The 22218-nt window shown below is 48.1% G+C and overlaps 1 protein-coding gene and 1 pseudogene across 2 annotated transcripts in view; one reads left to right on the top strand and one right to left on the bottom strand.

Annotated features, from left to right (window-relative positions):
• Nucleotides 1-22218, top strand: part of atp2a3 (ATPase sarcoplasmic/endoplasmic reticulum Ca2+ transporting 3) — a 356930-nt gene that overhangs the window by 97992 nt on the left and 236720 nt on the right. For both annotated transcript variants that reach the window (XM_072469154.1, XM_072469153.1), the window contains exon 4: nt 13523-13624. In XM_072469154.1, coding sequence (XP_072325255.1) covers nt 13523-13624 — 102 coding nt within the window. The remainder of the gene's footprint in view (nt 1-13522; nt 13625-22218) is intronic.
• On the bottom strand, nt 13676-14520 carry LOC140386643 (replication protein A 14 kDa subunit pseudogene; annotated as a pseudogene).

The raw sequence follows: 22218 nt of genomic DNA, 5'->3' as shown, positions 1-22218 counted from the left end.
GGATGCCCGCTCTCCCCACTGCTGTTTGCGCTGGCCATAGAGCCGCTGGCAATTGCACTGAGAGCCTCAAGGGGCTGGTCCGGGAGAGGGGGGGGGGGGGGGGCGAAGTGGAACACAGAGTCTCGCTATATGCAGATGACCTGCTCCTATATGTTTCACACCCACTGGAAGGGATGGAAGAAATTATGAAGATTCTGGGGGAATTTGGCCAGTTTTCGGGTTATAAACTGAATATGGGGAAAAGTGAGATGTTTGCAATCCATGCAAGGGGGCAGGAGAGGCGATTGGGGGAGCTGCCGTTTAGGGTGGTAGGGGGAAGCTTTCGGTACCTAGGCAATCAGGTGGCGTGGGAATGGGAACAAATGAAGGACGATTTCCGAAGGTGGGACGCGCTCCCCTTGTCACTGGCTGGGAGGTGCAGACAGTGAAAATGACGGTCCTCCCGAGATTCCTGTTTGTGTTTTAGTGTCTCCCCATCTTTATTCCGCGGTCCTTCTTCAAACGGGTCAATAAGGTCAACACTGGCTTTGTATGGGCGGGTAAGACCCCGCGAGTAAAAAAAGGGGATCCTTCCTAAAATGTGATGTCCAAAACTGGGCGTAATGCTTTAGTTGGGACCTAACTAGATCTAAGATTCAGCATAACCTCCCTGATTTTGAACTCCTATTCATGAAGCTCTGGATCACATTTGCTTTGCTACAACTCCCTCACTATGTCCTGCAACCTTCAAGATCTATACACAAGCGTGCCCAATCTCTTAAGCCCTTTACATTTTTTAGAACTAAATTATTACGTCAACATAGTCTCTCCCGATGCTTTCTTTTCTTTTTTATAAACTTTTATTGAGGTATTTATGGTTTTATAACAACAGAATAAACAATGTACATGAAAATATAAACAGTGCAAAAGCCGTCTTCCTCCCTTACAGGTCCCACCTTTACTAACTCCCTACTCTACACTAAGCTAAACCGCCCCCTCCCCCCCCTTCCCCACACTTCTGCTGACGGGTAATTTTCCCCAAAGAAGTCGATGAACGGCTGCAACCTCCAGACGAATCCTAACATTGACCCTCTCAAGGCGAACTTGATTTTCTCCAGACAGAGAAAGCTAGCCATGTCAGTTAGCCAGGTCTCCGACTTCGGGGGCTTTGTGTCCCTCCAAGCTAATAGTATCCGTCTCCGAGCTACCAGGGAAGCAAAGGCCAGAACGTCTGCCTCTTTCTCCTCCTGGATTCCCGGGTCTTCCGACACCCCAAAAATCGCCACCTCTGGATTCGGTGCCACCCTTGTTTTCAACACCTTGGACATGACATCCGCAAACCCCTGCAGAATCCCCTAAGCTTCGGGCATGCCCAGAACCTATGGATATGGTTCGCTGACCCTCCCGCACCTATCTTCTACCCCAAAGAACCTGCTCATCCGAGCCACTGTCATGTGCCGGCCCGCCCTCCCGCCGGCTCCGCGTCATATGTAAGGGTCCTCTGGATGGTCGAGAGGAGATTTACAAGAGTGGTTCCAGAGATAAGGAGCTCCAAGGTTGGGTTTGGAGAAACTGGGGTTGTTCTCCTTGGGGTAAAGGAGGTTGAGGGGAGATATTATTGAGATGGACAAAGTTGTGACAGACTTGGACAAGGTGGATAAGGAAAAACACTTCTCATTTGCTGACAGTACAAGGATTAGGGGAGACTGATGAGAGATGCAGGCGAATGAGGAGGAACTTCTTTTTTTACAAGGAGCACCAATGACCGGGAGCTCGCTGCCCATGAGGGTGGTGGAAGTGGAAATGATCAATGATTTCAAAAGGAAACTGGATGGGCACTTGAAGGAAATAGAGCTGCCAGACTACAGGGATAAATAAGGTGAGTGGGACTGTTCCAGGGTGCCGGCATGGACCCGATGGGCCCAACGGCGGCCTCCTGTGGAGGAACAATAACTCTGGGTGGAATTTGATGCCCTTCCTCAGGGCAAGATTGTTGGTGGAGGGCAGGAGGGTATCTTTTTGGTCTCTGCCCTGTTCATGTGATAGTGACCCAACTATTATAAAAGATGACATATGATTTCTAAACTATGTTCATTAGAGGAGATACTGGATGGCTACTCTGGCAGTATGGTGACTGGGTAAGGGTCTAGAAATGGCCTGAAAAGCACAAGATTCAGTACTGAGAAAGATAATGCCGATGGGGCCAGGAAAAACAGAAGTGTTGCCATTATCTGAACTGCCCTCACATCATGGGGTTTATCTCCCATCTCCTCACACCCGCCTCCCCACCGGCCAATCATGGGACTGCACTCTGTGCAACCCTTCCCCAACTTCCCTGACCACGGCATTCCCCTCCCTCGCACTGTTTAGTCGACCATAGATGCTGCAAACCTACCTGGCGCCATGCAAATTGGTGCCTGAATGAGATGGGGAGGGACTTTGGGAGACCTTGAATGGAGCTGAAAACTAGTCCCCAAGTAAAACTGGGAAGGGGTGGGTCGGGGGGGCCTGTGCTGTGTTGGTTGCAAAAACCTTTGCTGACATTGGTGCACCCAGTCTGTATCTATGGCCAGTCCATGTGGAACCATTTTGATTTGGGAGCTCTGACCAGACACTGCAGGAAGAACAAGGAATGTTAAGAGTAAAGAGAACCTGATGTTCAAAGCAGCAACACCCAACTGGATCACTAACCTGCTGAGCAGTTTACTCGCAAATGCCTGTAATAAAACCTTGAATTGGGACAGTATCACTTTTGGAATAGGATTTGTTAGGCAAATCAATTAGCAAATTGATGAAAATTGAGGTGGGTTTCTGAGTGTTTGCCTCATATGGAAAGATGTTTTTTTTTTTGTTCAAATCATCACATTTGTTTAATGTAAACTTGGGGAAGTGAGGTGGGGGGCGGGGGGGGGGGGGGGGGGGGGGAGGGAGGGAGGGAGGGAGGGGGGGGGGGGGAGGGTTGGAGAGGGAAATGGAAAATGTTTGACTAATTTGAGTATGGTGCCACCGTGTACAGACCGTCACACTGAAACTGGGCTTTCCGCAAGAGGGGAAGGTCAGAGTTTGGCATGTTTATCTCTCGGTAAGTAATGGAGAAGCCTTGGGTCTCTGTGACAATGCAGATGGCTCGTCAGCTGCCTGACTTTGCCTTTATGCAAATTGGGGCTTGAACTGAAGCAACATGCAAATCCGAGCCCAGGAGCATTTTGTAGCATCTGTGGAAAATGAGGCGGAGCAAGTTGCACAAGGTCTCCCTCTCTGGAAACCACGCACTGCTAGCTCAGATTAACCCTCTGTTGGCCCTGCTGAAATATCCAACCTGTAACCAAGGAGCCCTTGGCCATCTTTGAGATCACGCAACTTCATTCGGACGAAAAAACTGCTGCGAGTGCGCAAACACTGAATATGCTTTATTTCCCGGGGGAAATTGGAAATGGGAACGAAGTTCTGGTCTTGCCAGCGACACATGTCCCCATGGAGGAATAATTTTTTTAAAATTAGGTCTAGGTGTTGAAGAACAAATCCTGCTTTCCCTTGCCAAGCTGTGCTGAATGCTCTGCCTGTCTCATCATCCACTGTGGGAGGAAACCCATGCAGACACCGGGAGAATGTGCAAACTCCACAAAGACAGTCGCCCAAGGTCAGAATCTAACCCGGGTTCTGGCGGTGTGAGGTGGCACAGTGATTAGCATCTCTGCCTCTCACTGCCAGGGCCCGGTTTCGATTCTGAGCTTGGGCAACTGTTTTTGTGAAGTTTGCCTGTTCTCTCGGTTTCTGCACGGGTTTCCTCCCACAGTCCAAAGATGTGACGATTAGGTGGATCGGCCATTCTAAATTGCCCCATAGCATCCAAAGGTTAGGTGGGGTTATGGGGATAGAGTGGGTAAGTGGGCCCAGGTAGGGTGCACTTCCAGAGGGTCGCTGCAGATTTGATGGGCCGAATGGCCCCTTCTGCACTGTAGAGATTCTATGATTCCATGATTCTAGAGGAGATGGGGCTGAAGCTAACTGGCTTGGGCCAGTTAATAGTGCACTTGCAGGAGAGTTTGTGCAGACTGGGAGTGGGGTCAGTTTCTTCTGTTTTCTGTCTTCCTCTCCTCCCTGTCAGTAGGGCCAGGGCTTGGTCTCTCCACATGCGCATCAATCCAGCGGGTCATAGGAATCCAGCCTGCACGTCACCTTTATGGGTAGCTTCTCTGTATAATAGATCTTTGCATAATACTGCTCACCAGTGAGGTCATGTGCCTGGTGGGCTCGTGAGGAGACCAGTGTTGAGAGCAGGGAGTTGCGTAGGGGTTTAGGGTCGTTGTTGAGGGGAAGAGGTATGGGTAGTGGAGGTGGGTGTTAGGGAGGTGGATTGATTTAACAAAGGGACCCAAGTTTCGCAAAGCAATCAGGAACCCTAGAGGGGTCATGGGTGTGGGACATCCTTCAGTCTGGTCTCTGCTTGTGTAAGCCTAAGTGTGGTTTCAGCTGCTACTCTATGCAAGTGCAAAGCCTTCTACAAGACTGGAGTGAGATGCCTGGTTGGATGTAGCTGGAACAACACGCAAGAAACTTCGCGCCTTCCGGGACAAGGCAGCCCACTTGATCAGCTTCCTATCCTTCACTTGAAATGTTAATTCCCTCCATGAGAAGCAGACAGGGGCAGCAATGTGTACCATCTACAGGATGCACTACATCGCCAACTCCATTGACAGCATCTTCCAAACCCATGGCTGCCACCATATAGCTTGGCACATGCATACCCACTTTCCACAAAACTATATCTTTACACCGGAATGGTGATATCGGTGTAACTGAGACCCAGAAGGTTTCAATAACTTGGATCTTTAGATGTTATATTTCTCCCATACACCTTTGGATTTTAATGTGAAGTCCAATTTTCTCGGTACTGTTCACTGAGTGGGAAATTCCGGTCCAGTGGAAATATACGGAGTAACACTGGGTCCAGACCCATCCGGCCACTGGGGAGAGACGCTCTGTGGTGGGGCTGTGAAATCTGGTCCTGAGAGTTAACTGTGGGAGAGGACTCGAGATTTGCAAACCATCGGATGGAATCTTACTGTCATATTCTCTGGCACAAGGGCATATTTGGGCCATGACTCAACCTCCAGTTAGCGGGATTTTTGTTTGCCCTTCACAGGGTGAACCAGCAGGAGCCCACCTCGGGATTCCCACATCAATTAGGGAGGGTGGGCGGGATGACATGTCCACTCTTTCAAAGAGGGTATTTCTAATTTAAGGGACATTGGAGACATTTATGAGGGTTCGATAGCACTCTGATCTTTGAGGCTGCAGCACCCACAGGGTTAGAGAGGAGACACGGGCTCTCTCACTCTTCCGGGAGGACTTGCTGTGGGATCGGAGGAGACTGCAGTTGTTATGGGCCAGGGTTTACAGAACCCCAAAGTGTATCATGGAGTTCACCTGACCCACAACTTTTAATAGATTGTGGTATGGGGAGCACATGGCCCACTCTACAGATGTGGTACAGCAGAAATGGAAAAGTATTTTTTAAAGCAAAACAATGTTTATTCTATGAACTCAAGTTAACCTTTTTAAAACATAGTGAACATCTTAGCAACTATTAATTCAAATACAACCCCAAAGAATACAACACTAAGTAATCCTTTAAGCTTTCCTTTTAACATCCATAAGACTTAAAACACCTTTTACCAGAAGCACAGCAGGTTAAATCACCAGGATCGATTTACAGTCTTTAGATTACAGCGAGAGACTCTAATACACCTTCTGGCTGTGACTGCAGCTATCCAGCTCTGAAAGCAAAACTAAAATCCACCCTGCAGCAAACAGCCTAAAACGAAAGTAAAAAGCTGACAGACAACCCAGCTCCACCCCCTCTGATATCACTGCAGCAATAAACACCCATTTCTTAAAGGTACATTTCTTAAACACCCATTTCTTAAAGGTACTCTCGCATGACACACTGAGTCGAGTTCTCTAAAGCAAGGAAGCGGGCAACCTCTCCAACTCGGCAGACATGGATGGTAGTGACTGAGGAAGGAAGCAACGGCTGTGTGATTCCTCCAACTGAGGGGATCTAGGACCTCAGGAGGGATAGTAGAGTGGCAGACACTTTCTCAGGACAGCACCGATTGCAGAGGACGTACCTCACGTCCCCCCCCCTACTGAGCGGCCCACACTTACACTCACCCTCATCTTATTGCCCTCTCGCAACCATGCCTCACACTCACCCTCTTCAAATGGTATCTTTGCCTCCTCTCTACACAAGCCAGTATGAATACTCAACCCTCCCTGCTTTGTCTCCTTGAAGGACAAGAGAGCACACATCACGGTGAGAGCCAGAGCCTTGAGGTGGCCGGGGGTCCTAAGCCTCCAGTGACCACCATCTTGTAGGCCATTGGCTTTGGGAATGAGGCTGCAAATGTCATCAGTGAGCCACTGAGAGAGCCTGGTGCTCATGCATGTCAAGAGAGTTCATCCTCTGTCCAAAGATTCTGTATTTGGGGGGGGGGGGGGGGGGGGGAGAAATCTCATTTTCCAACTGGATCTCGTTGTCTGAACTCTACCCTGAGGCGAGGCAGCTGTTGCGGTTGGCAGTGGTAAGTTCTCTCTCCTCTCCACTCCCCCCCCCCCCCCCCAACCTGATCCTCAGCAGAGCCAAAAGGTGGAGCTGTACAACCTGCACCCATCCCAGGAGGAAAGTTGTCAGCCAAGAATTGCTAGTCAGACAAGGTGTCTTATAATCAGTTTGGCAATCTCATGACAAACAGTGAAATCTGTCTCTCAGACAAGAAGTGCTTTGAACATTAGCCTCCCACTTGGCTGTGGCTGAAGCTCAATTGATTATAACCATTCCAGGTTATCAGTTTCACTGAGGAGGGTCTCCCCATTGTGCACTCCCCTTCTCCAACCCACTGGATTCCAGACATAGCATGGATTCACTCAACACCAAAGGAGTTATGTCTATGTACAAGATTGCTCCTAATTGAGGAGTCCCCATCATATGATTTTCCGCCTCGTTATGATGGTTCCTGACTGCCAGCCCCTAGCTGCCCCTGTAAAAGTCGAAGGAGGTGGGATTATATTGGAATTCCAAACCAACCTAATTTTTCACAATTTTCCTGTCCCTGAAGCCACCTCCATCATGGGGAAAATTTGACCCACATTGCCTTGCACCCTCCTACTCCACACCAACCTCAGCACCACCCCTTCACTCCCCCCTTGCATCCCACCACTCCTGGATAATGCCTCCCTTGTTTAGGAACCTCTCGAAGATAATCTACTCATCACAGAGATCACAACATGACAAGGAGGAAGAAGATAAAGAACGAACAAGCTTTGTGGTCCTTACCTGGGTTACAAAAAGAGGCAATGTCATCGAGAGAGATATTCATGTCAGTTACCGTTAGTTGCTTCTCAAACACTGCTTGAATGACTTTTGGAGTATTGCTACTTGGGCAAACGGAGAGCATTCTAAGCAGCTCAGTGAGTGACCAGCTAATCTATCCCTGGTGATGTTATTTGAGGGAGGAATGTTGGCTGAGGCACTGGGAGAATTTCCTGCACTTCCTTCAGTAGTGCCGTGAGATCTTGTACACCCAAGTGAGAAGGAAGGCATTTCAGTGACTTGTAACAGAGACCCAGACACGCAGTTAATACTGTCCACGAGGATTTTGATAGCCGTACCATGAGCATGGTGTCATGGTATTTGTACCGTTCAGTCTCACTTTTAAACTGGTTTGAATTTGAATATAGTATTAGTTCCAAAACCAGGAAGTTCTTTTTTTTTTGAGCTTCCTTGTGCTGCACAGACTGAAATATTCAATAAATGGGACGAGCCATGCATGCACCTTGTTACACTTCTAATCGATGAGCAAACATCGGAGTTCTGTGGGGTTGCCTTTGACAAGAAACTTAACTACTACATCTATATAAATACTGTGGCTTCAAGAGCAGGTCAGGGGATAGGAATTCTGCAGTGAGTAACTCACCTCTTGACCCCACCCCCCATCCCCAATTCCCCAAAGCCTGTCCACCATCTACAAGGCACAAGTCAGGAGTGTGATGGAATACTCTCCACTTGCCTGGATGAGTGCAGCTCACAATAACACTCGAGAAGCTCAACACCATCTGGAACAAAGTCGTCCCGCTTGATCAACACTCCATTCACCACCTTCTGACATTCACCCCCCTCCACCACTGACTCACGGTTGTAGCCATGTGAACCATCTACAAGATTCACGGCTGCCACTCACCGTGGCTCCTTCAACACCACCTTCCAAACGCACAGCCTCTACCGTCTAGGAAGACGAGGGCTGCAGATTCCTGGGAACACCACCACGTGGAGATTCCCCTCCAAGCCACTGACCATCCTGACTTGTTCCTTCACAGTTGCCGGGACAAGACCCCTAACCGCAATGTGGGTGTACCTACACCAAGGCAGCTCACCGCCACTTTCTGAACAGCAATTAGGACTGAATAAAAAATGCTGGCCTTGTCAGAAATGCTCACATCCCAAGAGTGGTCAAAAGTTTGAGAGGGAGCAGGTTTGTGGGGAGGGGCATGGGAGGGAACCATCTACTTTGTCCTTGCTCCTTCTGCTCCCCTGTCCCCAGAACAAGTTGTTATAACCCTGAAGTTGCCTCCATTTTCATTCTTGTTGCAACATGGTCTCAAAGTTGGAGGGGGAGAGATATTGGAGTAATCCCTTGCTGTAGGACTCTGTTGGCCAAACCTTTTCCCCAATGTGACCCCATGCCTCAGACTTTATGTAACCCCAGAGTTGTTGAGCGAGGGAGGGTGAATGGGTTGAATTAGTAGGTGGGGAAGAAGGTTTAAAACTGCTGGGTTTTCCCTTAAGACTCACCTTTCTTATAGGTTGTGGTTCCAGCAGCAATCCGAGAACAAATGATTAAGCTAGCCCACTAACAGAATGAAACACTGAACATTTAAAGGGGCCTCCCAGCTCTCAAAACTCAGTTCAAGCACCACAGCTGCCATTACTGCCTCATGCCCGCCACTCTGAAGTCTCGTCCTGTAATCCCACTGAGGGTTGAGACCCACAATTTGGAAACCTTTGCTGTCGGAATATTGGTGTGACACCTTTTTATCTGGGGGTAGTAGGGCAAAGGTGGGGGGTGTTAGGAGTGGGAGTGGTGGGGGGGACAATGGGGGGGGGGGTATTTCAACAGTACACTGTGCAAGGTGTTTGTGTCATTTTCCTGTAACTTACTTACAAGAGAGTGAGAATTCTAATGTGTCTGCATTGCAAACTGAACATTTTCAGCAAATTTGAATGCCAGTTTTACCTGAGACGTTTGATAAATTCTCTCCCGCAAACTAATTTTACATACAGCAGGTTAGACTGCAGGTTAGCGAAGTGCTCCATGTAGAGACTGACACCTGGCATTCAGATTGACAGAAGAATCTGCCCTAATCCAATGACATCATTATTTGACATTTTCCAATAGAATATTCACAGAAAAGGCAGCACGGTTAACCTGCCCTTCTGCCTTCAAAGATCTATGGACAAACATCACAAGGTCCCATTGTTCCTTGGAACTTCCCAGTGTCATGTCATTCATTGAATACTTCCTTGTTAAATTACTCCTTCCAAATTGTATCACCCCACACTTTTCAGGATTAAATTTCATCTGCCCCTTACCTGCCCATTTGACCATCCTGTACATATCTTCCTGTAACCCAAGACACTCAGCCTCACTGTTTTTTTTTTAACAAACAATTTTATTGAGGTATTTTTTGGCATTGTAAACAGTTACAGATGACAGAAATATGCAGACATCAACGGAAAACCAACACTTCAACCAAACCATAATGCACATACCCGCTCCTCTCCCATAGACACTACCTGCCTATTTATCCCTCCTACTCTACTCTAATCTCCCCCCTCTCTCCCGCAAAGAAATCGATGAATTGTTGCCACCTTCGGGCGAACCCCAATACCGATCACCTCAAGGTGAACTTGATGTTTTCCACACCCAGAAAACTTGACATGTCCGAAAGCCATAGTTCGGTCTTCGGGGGTTTTGAGTCCCTCCCTGCCAGCAGTATTCGCCGCCGGGCTATCAGGGAAGCAAAGGCCAGAACATTGGCCTCTTTCTCCCCCTGGACTCCCGGGTCTTCCGAAACCCCGAAAATTGCCACCGCCGCTCAGCCTCACTGTTAACCACCCGGCCAATCTTTGTCTCATCCGCAAACCTACTGATCCCACCGTCCACATAGTCATCTATGCCGCTTATATTAATGACGAATAATTGGGGACCCAGCACAGATCCCTGTGGTACGCCACTGGACACCAGCTTCAAGTCACTAAAGCAGCTGCCTGTCATCATCCTCTGTCTCCTGCAACTAAGCCAATTTTCATAGCATCATAGAATTTACAGTGCAGAAGGAGGCCATTCGGCCCATCGAGTCTGCACCGGCCTTTGGAAAAAGCACCTTACCTTAGCCCCACCCAACCCCAGTTTTGAATCCACTTTATCAAATTACCCTGTATCCCATGTGCAAGTCTCCCATGTGGGACGTTGTCAAAGGCTTTGTTGAAATCCATATAAACTACCCTGATCTACAAACCTGGTCACCACCTCAAAACATTCAATTAAATTTGTTCGGAATGACCTCCCTCTGACAAAGCCATACTGGAGATAGATTCTTTCCTTCAGAGTTTTCTCCAATAGTTTCCCTACCACTGACGTGAGACTCGCCGATCTGTAGTTCCCTGGCTTAACCTACAGCTTTTCTTAAATAGTGGAACCACATTAGCTGTTCTCCATTCCTCTGGCACGTCCTCCATGGTCAGAGAGGAATTAATTTGTGTCAGAGCCTCTGCAATTTCCTCCCCCGCCTCCCATAGCAGCCTGGGACACAATGCATCCGGACCTGGAGATTTGTCCAATTTTAAGCCTGCCAACATCACCAATACCTTGTCACTCATCTGTCAATTTGCTCAAGAACCTCTTGAGTTCCAAACCTACATCCTCATTCTCTTCGGTGAAGACCGATGTGAAGTATTCATTCAACACCATATCAATGTCCTCCGGCTCCACCCACAGATTTCCTCCTTGGCCCCTAATGAGCCCTACTCTTTCCCTGGTTTCTTTTTCTCATTGATATACTTGTATCTTGGCATTTTTTCTCCTTTTATAAGCCAGAGCCTACTCGTATCACCTCTTTGCTCTCCAAATTGCTTTCTTGGGTACCATCCTGCACTTTCTGTACTCCAAAAAAGGCCACCAGATGCAAGTGCTTAAAGTGGAATGAGAGTGATGAATAAATAATGGGAATAGTTTATACTAACCTCAACATCAGCCCAGTAATGTTGAGAAAAACACAGTTCAAGCGATGACAGGAAAACAGGACTTTGCAGCAGGACTTTAACCCTTCGAGCATGCTCCGCCATTTTATACATTTAGAGTACTCAATTCATTCTTTCCAATTAAGGGACAATTTAGCGTGGCCAATCCACCTACCCTGCACATCTTTGGGTTGTGGGGGCGAAACCCACACAAACACGAGGAGAATGTGCAAACTCCACACGGACAGTGACCCAGAGCTGGGATCGAACCTGGGACTCTGGCGCCGTGCTCCGCCATTCTTTAAGAGCAAAACAAAATGCTATAGACTCTGAAAGGCTGAAATAGAAGCATGGAATTGTTACAGCACAAGACAGAAAATGCTGGAAAACGTACAACCGGAGAGGTTGTTTCGTTGGAGAGAGGAATGGTTTATCTTCCTGCTCGATGACTTGTCATTGGACCCAATTCTGATGATAAAGTCCTTGGCCTGAAATGTTGACACTGCTTCTCTCTCTGCAGATGCTGCCTGACCTGCTGAATATATCCACATTTTTCTATCTTTATTATTTCATTCTGTGGATTTGGTGCTGTAGGATAATGGGGACGAACTGTTTCTCTCACTGATTCACTTTGTGGAGTTTTTGTTTCAAGTGTTTGATTCTCTCAAATTGATTTTGGCTAGACTGCCACCATTGTCAAAGCAATGGGTATAAATACCAAAGTGATGTGCAGCAGAGGCACTCCATGAGCTTTCGGGAGTGTTGATCATAGTCTGCTTTCTTGTCCATGAGGAGAGCCCAGACAACGTTTAGAAGTTATAAAACTGGGAGGGTTTAGTGTGAGCTGGAGTGGATTGATGAAATGAGTAGTTATGATTGATGCTAAAAATTAAACAGACCCAGGGATTGGAAATCTCAGGCACTTCTATTCTGAGGCTGTGAAATTGGTCTTCACTAGGAGAGTGAAGCAGGCGCAGAGTGCGCAATGATGATTACTTGGGGGTGCGGATCTGCTGGGGGAAGGAGGGACGGGGCTGCTGCGGTGGTCGGGGGGAGGGATGGGGCAGCTGGGGGTTGGCGGGCTGGGACACCACTGCTGGGGTGTGATGTTAGGAATGGGCAGCTGGAGGGGGGAATATTGGGACGGGTCTGCAGGGGGGGGGGGGGGGGGGGGAGGTGTTGGGATGGGGTTGCTGGTGGGAGGGGGTCATGCTGGGATGGGGCTGCTGGGGGGAGAGGCGCGTGTTAGGAATGGGCTGCTGGGGAGGGGTGTTGCGAGAGGGCTGCCGGGGGGAGGGGGTGTTGGGCTGGGGCTGCCAGGGGGTGGGGGTGTTGGGTGGGATTGCCGGGGGGGGGGTGGGGGTGTTGGGGCGGGGCTGCCAGGGGGAGGGGGTGTTGGGGTGGGGCTGTGGGGGGTGTTGGGGTGGGGCTGTGGGGGATGTTGGGTGGGACTGCCGGGGGGGGGGGGTGCGGGGCTGTGGGGGGTGTTAGGATGGGGCTGCAGGGGGAAAGGTGGGTGTTGGGATGGGGGTGTGGGGGGGTGTTGGGATGGGGCTGCCAGGGGGAGGGGGTGTTGGTGCGGGGCTGTGGGGGGTGTTGGGATGGGGCTGCCAGGGGGAGGGGGTGTTGGTGCGGGGCTGTGGGGGGTGTTGGGATGGGGCTGCCAGGGGGAGGGGGTGTTGGTGCGGGGCTGTGGGGGGTGTTGGGATGGGGCTGCTGGGGGGAGAGGGTGTTGGTGCGAGGCTGTGGGGGGTGTTGGGATGGGGCTGCCAGGGGGAGGGGGTGTTGGGGTGGGGCTGTGGGGGTGTTGGGATGGGACTGCCAGGGGAAAGGTGGGTGTTGGGATGGGGGGAGTGTGGAGTTTTGGGTTGGAGCCCCCTGAGGGTGTGTGCGGAGCAGGGATGCCGAGGTGACAGAGGAGTGGGAATGGGACTGCTGTGAGTGGAAGAGTGGGGACTGGGCTGCTGCACAGGGGGTCTGCAGCGGTAGGTGGTAAAGATAGGGCTGCTGTTGAAACCACAGCTTCATTTGCACGCTCTCTGATTTAGGTTTGTGTTGGCAAAGACCAGTTTCACTTTGTGAATGTTCAGCACCTGGTCAGAGAAACACTTCAGAATAAATATTCTTTTGTGTTCATTTGTACCAGAATGATGACTCTCGCTGCCAATTACATGGTTGATGTTAATCCTGAAGTATTTAGTAAGACTCCCAGTGCTCATGGCAGTTACTTTTATTTTTTAGGTCCTGGCTTGGTTTGAAGATGCAGAAACCGTTACTGCTTTCGTGGAGCCCTTTGTGATCCTTCTGATATTGATTGTGAATGCTCTGGTTGGTGTGTGGCAGGTAAGAACTCAATACTATGATTTTCCCATTTAAAAAAAAAAATTAAAAACATTTTTTTTTCCATTTGTGAGTCAGTTTATTTTGACTTGTTGCAATCCATTTTCTGAAACTTGAATGAGTTTTAAACTTCTACATTTCAATGATTTTCTTCCTTGCAGGTGAAGTACTACAATGTCAGCCTTGCTTATAAAACAGAACAAAAAACTCTTAACAGCGCTGAGCTGTCTTGACATTTAAAATCTCCATTTAAATTTATCATTCAACAACTCAAGACTTTTGAAAATATGGGTTTTGCAACATTTTAGAAAATATAAAACTTCTGCATTACACCTTTATCTGTCACTCCAGTTATCAGGTCCCACAGACCTAGGTTACTGTACTGACACCAAAATTAATTCCAGTATAGAAGATAAATTATATTGGAGTTCAACTGGACAGTTAAGATTTTGACTTCTCAAATAGTGTGTAATAAGAAATCAACCACTGGCTGTAACACTAAATGGATAGTACTGTGAAAAATCATGTATGATGTTCAGGGCTTCATTGTAAAGGCCGAGATCAAAACTGTTCTTATCCTCTCGGAAAGGGACGTAGTATGCAGCCTTGATAGTGGCTTTTGGTGTGACCTTTCCAACTACTTCAATGACTCCACTCAACTCTTCATTGAGTGGATCAGTCATTTCCACAGTTACATTCTTCCCATCACCATCTGACAGAACGAAGGAGGCACCAGAGGGGTGAACCTTCTGAACGCGGTCCACGAAGCAAACGGCCATCCCGGTGAAGCGCGAGACCAGGCTCGTGTTAATCCTCGTGCGTGGAACCTCCAGAATGTCCGCCATTGCCCCCTGTCTCCTGGCAACCGCTGGCTGGCGGGAAATGGTGTTGTCCCCGGAACTCCCTGTGCTGTGATTTTCCCATATTAAGTAGTTGGCACATGCTGTGGTTCAGTAGAGAGTAGCTCGTCCAGTCCGGCGTACAGTACCATGACCACCCTCAATAGATTCACACATTTGTGTAATATTCAGCATCAATCAAGAGCAGAAATCCTCCCATACCCCATCCTGATCTGACAATCTTGCCTGGGATCACCAAGACCAAGTTGTAGAACAGTCATTGCAACCTGAGATCATCTCCGCACAGTGCAAGTAAGAACCCAAATTTGGGAGCACCCTGACCTTCAGTGGCTCACTTCCACGTGGTGCATTTACACATGAGACAGCTCTTTTTGATCAATTAACAATTTTCAAGCTGAATGCAAAAGGTTAGCCAACTTTAATAAACTGCAAAATAGCTCCCAACCTTTTGAAATCAAATCTATGTTTTCAATTGGCATTATACCAGGTAGTAGATGTCAAAACTACCTGTGACTTTAAATGTGTATGTCTCCATGCACTTCTGCTGTTCATAGAGTATTTTCACCGGTTTAAATCCCAGGAGTTGCTGGTAAGGCTTTGTATAAAAAGCTGGAGTAATTCGCTCCCTCGTACACGTTTGACGAGTGAATTTTTAATTTAATTAAATTATTGAACTTTGGGAAATTTTGGACATGTGTCCCTCCCTCTCTGTCACCTTCTCGGTTGGATCTACCTGGCAAAGAATCTGGTTACTGCAATAGATTCTGATAATAGAATCCATGAGTGGTTTAATTAAAATTGAGGCCTGTGAAATTGGAGATAATGTGGTATGGAAATGAAGTGGACCTGGAGAGAGGAAAGAGAAAGAGAGACAGAAGGTTGGGGTAAAAGATATTTTGCGTTGGCAGACAGTGATGAATGATATTCCCAAGAGATCTGTGCTGGGTCCTCAACATTTTACCATTCCAGCAATTACTTTGAATTGGGGAATCTGAGGAAGCTTATCTATGTTTTTAATTGGCATTATACCAGGAACTGTAGCAATTTGTAAAAATAAATCAAAACATTTCAGAAAGGGCTAAATGTACAGTGGGTGTATAAAAACACACTCAGCTGAATATGAAATGTGAGGGTGTACATATTGGCTGAAAGGATCATTTGAAAACTGTCTACAAAAGAAGCACAGTGATTATAATTTACGGGTTCTGGTGCATAATTCATTGGAGTTACCGAGAGAGCCTAATCTGATTCAAAAGCAAAATGTTTAAGAAGCTGGAAATATGAAATAAGAGCAGATAATACTGGAATTACTCAGCTGGTCAGGCAGCATTTAATCTTTATTATTATTGTCTCAAGTAGGCTTACATTATCACTGCAGTGAAGTTACTGTGAAAATCCCCTAGTCACCACACTCCGGTATCTGTTTGGGTACTGATGCGCAATCAATTACTCTCAAGACGAAGTGATTCATAACTGAAGGCTTTAATCTGCTAGAACTCTTCCCCAGCAGCTTCGATACAGAAAGTGAAGGCTGCTGGGATGGCACCGTTTCTTATACTCCGCCTCTCAGGGCGGAGCTACGTACATCAGCCAATGGTAGACTCCTGGGTCGAACCAATGATCATCCACATCTCAGGTACCGCAATACCTGGTGCCACAGGTACATTGAAGGAGAATTCGGCATGTCCAATTCACCGAACAAGCACATTTTTCGGGACTTATGGGAGGAAACCGGAGCACCCGGAGGAAACCCATGCAGACACAGGGAGAAATTAAATGAATGAAAATCGCTTATTGTCACAAGTAGGCTTCAAATGAAGTTACTGTGAAAAGCCCCTAGTCGCCACATTCCGGCGCCTGTTCGGGGAGGCTGGTACGGGAATTGAACCGTGCTGCTGGCCTGCCTTGGTCTGCTTTCAAAGCCAGCATTTAGCCCTGTGCTAAACAGCCCCTAGCCCTGTGCTAAACAGCCCAACGTGTAAACTCCGCACAGACAGTGACCCAAGCCAGGAATTGAACCTGGGACCCTGGAGCTGTGAAGCCAGAGTGCTAACCATTGTGCTACCATGCCGCCCTGCTACCGTGCCGCCCATTTTTCTATCTACCCCCCCCACCACACTCCGAATAGCAGTGCAATTACATTTGCGATGCAAACTGCAGGACAGTTCTAGAATCTAAAGAAAGTTAGAAAATCAGCAGCAGTGTGTTCACTAACTCTGCAGCTATCTCCTTTAGAATCCAAAACTTAGGCCATCAAGTCCTGAGGGTTTGTCGGATTTTAGTCCCTTAAGTTGCTCCAATATATTTTTTCTGCTTATTATTATTGCCTCGATAACCTTTCGTCCTCTTGTTAATCAAGAGTCAATCCACCTCTGCCTTAAAAATATTCTAAGGCTCTGCTTTCACTGGCTTTTGAGGAAGAGAGTTCCACAGACTTGTGATCATTGAGAGAAGGAATTTCTCCTTATTTCTGTCTTAAGCGACCGAGCCCTTATTTTTAAACCATGACTCCCTGGTTCTATCCCAGCCCTGGGTCACTGTCTGTGTGGAGTTTGCACATTCTCCCCATGTCCGTGTAGGTTTTACCCCCACAACCCAAAGATGCGCAGGGTAGGTGGATTGGCCTGCTAAATTGCCCCTAATTGGGAAACAAAAATTGGGTACTCTAAATTTATTTTTAGAAAATGACTCCCTACTTCTACATTCTCCCACAAGTGGAACATCATCTTCATATCCACCCTGTCAATACCCCTCAGGATCTTAAATGTTTCAATCAAGTCGCCTCTTACACTTCTCAACTCCAGTGAATATACAAGCGCTGTAATAATTTCCTTGTCTCTGTCTCTAAGGGACCAACATTTATTTTAGCTACTCTTCTTTTTATATACTTATTAAAAGCTCTTGCTACCTGTTTTATATTTCTGGCTAGTTTGAGCTCACTATTTTTTCCCCCATTTTGTCAACGTTTTGGTCACCTTTTTCTGGTTTCTAAAACACTCCGAATCCACAGGCTTATCGCTGTTCTTTACAACATTACAAGTCTCGTCTTTTAATTTAATACTACTTTAATAGTAAGCCGCAGATAAATCTTTCATTCTGAGTTTCTGTTTTTCAGTGGAACCTATTTTCGTTGAATGTTTTGATTCTTTAAATGTTTCCTACTGTTTATTTACCACCAGTCATTGTCTTATTTGCCCAATCAACCATAGCCAGCTTATACCTATGTAATTGGCTTTGTTTAAGCTTACGATTCTTGATTGGCTCTAGATATGTCACTTTGTAATCACTCTTACCTATTGTGATCACTCTTACCTATTGTGATCACTCTTTCCTAGAGTATCTAATTGAACCTGTCTCATTTCACAATACTAGATCTGAAATGGCTTTATCCCTAGCTGGTTCCACAACATATAGCTCCACAAAACCTTTATGAAAGCGTTCTATACACTACTTCCTCCAAACTACCTTTTTTTTAAAAAAAAAAAAATTCTTTTTTTTTTTTCCAATTAAGGGGCAATTTAGGATGGCTAATCCACCTACCCTGCACATCTTTGGGTTGTGGGGGCGAAACCCACGTAATCAAGAGGAGAATGTGCAAACTCCACACGGGCAGTAACCCAGAGTCGGAATCGAACTTGGGACCTCGGCTCCGTGAGGCTGCAGTGCTGCCCACTATGCCACCGTGCTGCCCCTTCTTTGCCAATTTAATTGTTCCAGCTTATATGAAGATTGGAGTCCTCCGCAATTATAAAAGTTCCTTTGTTACAAACTCCAATCATTTATTGCTTGATGTTCTGCTTGATGGTATATGGATTGTTGTGGGCTTGCAAACTATTCCCACCAGTTTTTTTCTGACCCTGTTATTCCTGATTTCAGGCCACACTGATTCTACTTCCTGACTGAATGAGCCAAGATCCTTTTACAAGACCCTTTATTATCAGGGCTGCTCCTAACTTTCCATTTGGTTTGCCTTTTCAAAAGCTGTGCACTCTGGAATATTATGTATCTCTTTATTACATTGTTCATTACAAGAGGCTTTCCGTATTATTGCAGTTCTGTGGAGTCTGGATCAGAACAAATCTGATTTTGGTTTGTCCCCACTTTTAAAATCCATGATAATGTCTGGAATGTTGTGCTGAGAGACTGGGTACGTTTTGGTTATATTTTGTGAATATAATGTTTTGGTTATAATAGCGTGATGCTATTGAGAATAAATGATGTTGTAGAAGTGCGGTAGTAATAGGCTAAATATACTAAGCTGAGCAGTAGGAGTGACTAAGTTATCATTAAAATCAATTAGCACTGGCAGTAAGTAAAAACTTTGTTTTCAATAAATAAATATAGAATTGGTGATAATGGCAGCACAGGAAGTGTGCCTGGACTGGTGGGGTTACGGGGATGGGGTGGGGCATGGACCACGTAGGGTGCTTTTTTGGAGGGTAGGTGCAGACCAGATGGGCTGAATGGCATCCTTCTGCACTGTAGGGATTCCATGATTGCAGTATTGGTGGATAATAGAACGGTCCCAGTTAAAACACAGCTTTACCTCTGTCTAGAGTAACTCCAGAGCAGAGTTGTTGAGCTGGAGCTGGATGAGCTGGAGCCTGGGTTGGGGGCACTCCCACACACGCAAGGAGAGGGATGAACAAGACCTCCATAGTTTCCTCCAGGACATGTTCACATCGCGGGTGGAATCTTCAGGCCCCTTGCTGGTGTGGTTATCCGGTCCCTCTGACGTCAATGGACGTTTGAACGGCCTGCTGCGTTTTACAGCTGAGCTTCTGATCGTGCCACCACCCCAACCACCCATTTCCACTTCTGTCACATGGAGTGATTGTACTGTTGCTTCAGCTCTTCTGCTACAAACCTCATGCATGCTTTTGTACCTCAACACCATGTCGTTCCCGATTTGGTTGGAAACGGGTATTCTCCGGCTGATCGCCAAGTGCAATTTTGGCGTCGGTGACTGGAGAATCCCACCCACTGTGTGGAAGGAGCTGCCTGAGATGGTGGTGGAAGCAGATTCAACCATCACATTCCAAAAGGAACTGGCCAGGAGTTTGACTTGGAAACACGTAATATGGCTGGAGGAGGGAAAGAGAGCAGCAATGGGATGGTCAGCTCTTTCCAAAGAGCCAGCACCGATGCAATGGGCTGAATGGCCTCTTTGTGCACCAGACAGTAAGGGGGGCATGGTAGCACTGTTGCTTCACCGTTCCAGGGTCCCAGGTTCGATTCCCAGCTTGGGTCACTGTATGTGCGGAGTTTGTACTTTCTTCCCATGTCTGCGTGGGTTTCCTCCGGGTGCTCCGGTTTCCTCCCAGAGTCCAAAAATGAGCATGTTAGGTGGATTGGCCATGATAAATTGCCCTTGGTGTCCAAAAATGTTCGGTGGGGTACTGGGTTATGGGGATAGGGTGGAGGTGTGGGCTTAAGTGGGTCGGTGCAGAATCGATGGGCCGAGTGGCCTCCTTCTGCACTGTATGATCTATGTTCTATATTCAAGCATCCCAATTCTGACCCAATGATGGAGGGAAGATCATTCATGAAGCAGCTGAAGATGTTTGGGCCTAGGATACTACCCTGAGAAACTACTGCAGTGATGTCCCAGGACTGAAATGATTGACCTCCAACCACAACAGCCATCTTACTTTGTGCCAGGTATGACTCCAACCAGTGGAGAGTTTCCTCCTGATTCCCATTGTTTCCACTTTTGCTGAGGCTCCTTGATGCCATGCTCGGTAAAATGTTGCCTTGATGTCAAGGACAGTCACTTTCACCTCAGCCCTAAGTTCAACCCCAGAGACCCGCCCAGCGACCTGACCCGGAGAGGCCCGCCCAACAACCCAACCTACCTGGTGATGGAAGAAAGAAAAATCCACGTGGAGGCTCGACCGGGCCAACTTCAAGATCCGACCCCAGGAGCGCCCAGGGAAGGAACAGACCACGGGACCCAGCCCAACCTGCCTCAGGAAGTCCCTGCCTACGACCCAGGACCCGAATGCATGGCAAGGTATTCCCGCGCCCGCAGAACGCCGGGACCCATCCGGACCGCAAACATGCCCCCCTAACAATTCCTCTACCTCAACCAGTGCCCGGGACCCTGCCAGATGCGACCCCAGATACGTAAACAGCGCCCTGGTCCCCGCCAGCGCCGTGGACCCCGCCAGACGCAACCACCTACCTTCCACAAGAGCTGACATCTGCCATCGGATCCCAGGATCATCTAGCAGCAGCGGCCGACCGAGGAAGCGAGGGAAACGCGGCGGTCTGCAGGTTAGACTGAAGCAACGCGGTTTCAAGACCCCTCTCCCCAGCATACTCCTGGCAAACGTACAAGCGATCGAAAACAAGCTGGATGAACTTAACGGCAGACTTACCTCTCAGACGGAAGTAAGAGACTGCTGTGTGCTCCGTTTCACAGAGACATGGCTCACCCCTGCCTCACTGGACCATGCCATACAACCTGAAGGCTTCTCAATTCACCGGGCGGACCGCACGGCATCATCAGGCAAAGCGAAGGGTGGAGGGGTTTGCCTCCTCATCAACTCCTCCTGGTGCTTGGATGTGGCGACTCTGGCGACCTACTGCTCCCCAGACCTGGAATACCTGACCGTGAAGTGCTGCCCATATTATCTTCCACGTGAGTTCACTTCAGCCACTATCACAGCAGTCTACATCCCACCCCAGGCAGTAGTGAGGAAGGCGCTGGACGAACTATACACAGTAATAAACAACTATGAAACAGAACACCCGGAGGCCTTGTTCATCGTGGCCGGAGACTTCAACAAGGCCAACCTCAAGAGTGTACTGCCAAAATTCCACCAGCACATCTCCTGTCCCACCAGGGGCGACAACACTCTTGACCACTGCTACTCAAAAATCAAGGGCGCCTACCGTTCCATCCCCCGACCGCACTTTGGGAAATCAGACCATAAGACGGTGCTCCTTCTCCCGGCATACAAGCAGAAAGTCAAGCGAGGGAATCCAGCTAAGAAGGTTGTGCAGTGCTGGTCCGAGGAGACACAAGAGCTCTTACGTGACTGCTTAGAGTCAGTGGACTGGTCCATAGTTAAGAACTCAGTGACCAATTTAAATGAGCATGCCACCACCGTCACAGACTTCATCAGCAAATGTGTGGACGACTGCGTGTCAAAGAAAGCAGTACATGCGTTCCCTAACCGGAAACCATGGCTCAATCGCGAGATTGACTCCCTACTGAAGGATAGATCTGAGGCGTTCAAGGCAGACGGCCCTGACCTATACAAGAAATCCAGGTACGACCTCCGCAAAGCCATCCGGAATGCCAAGAGAGAATATCAAACCAAGCTAGAGTCACAGACAGACTCTCGGCGGTTGTGGCAAGGACTAAACAACATAACGGGCTACAAAGCGAAGCCGAACAGTATCTCTGGCAGCAGCGCACCCCTCCCCGATGAACTCAATGCATTCTATGCTCGGTTCGAGCAGGTAACCAACAATCCGCTGGCGAGTGCCCCAGCAGCCCATAATTCACCCATACCCACCATCACCGCTTCCAAAGTCAGATTGGCCTTCCTGAAAGTGAACCCTCGGAAGGCGATGGGCCCAGACGAGATCCCTGGTCGTGCACTCAGAGCCTGTGCGGACCAGCTGGCAGAGGTATTCACGGACATCTTTAACCTGTCCCTACTCCACTCCGAGGTCCCCACCTGCTTCAAGAAGACCACCATCATACCGGTACCAAAGAAGAACCAG

This window comes from Scyliorhinus torazame, chromosome 12, assembly GCF_047496885.1.
Source record: "Scyliorhinus torazame isolate Kashiwa2021f chromosome 12, sScyTor2.1, whole genome shotgun sequence".
Taxonomy (NCBI): Eukaryota; Metazoa; Chordata; class Chondrichthyes; order Carcharhiniformes; family Scyliorhinidae; genus Scyliorhinus; species Scyliorhinus torazame.
The sequence above is the reverse complement of the archived record's forward strand: the minus strand, read 5'-3'. Positions and strand labels throughout refer to the sequence as shown.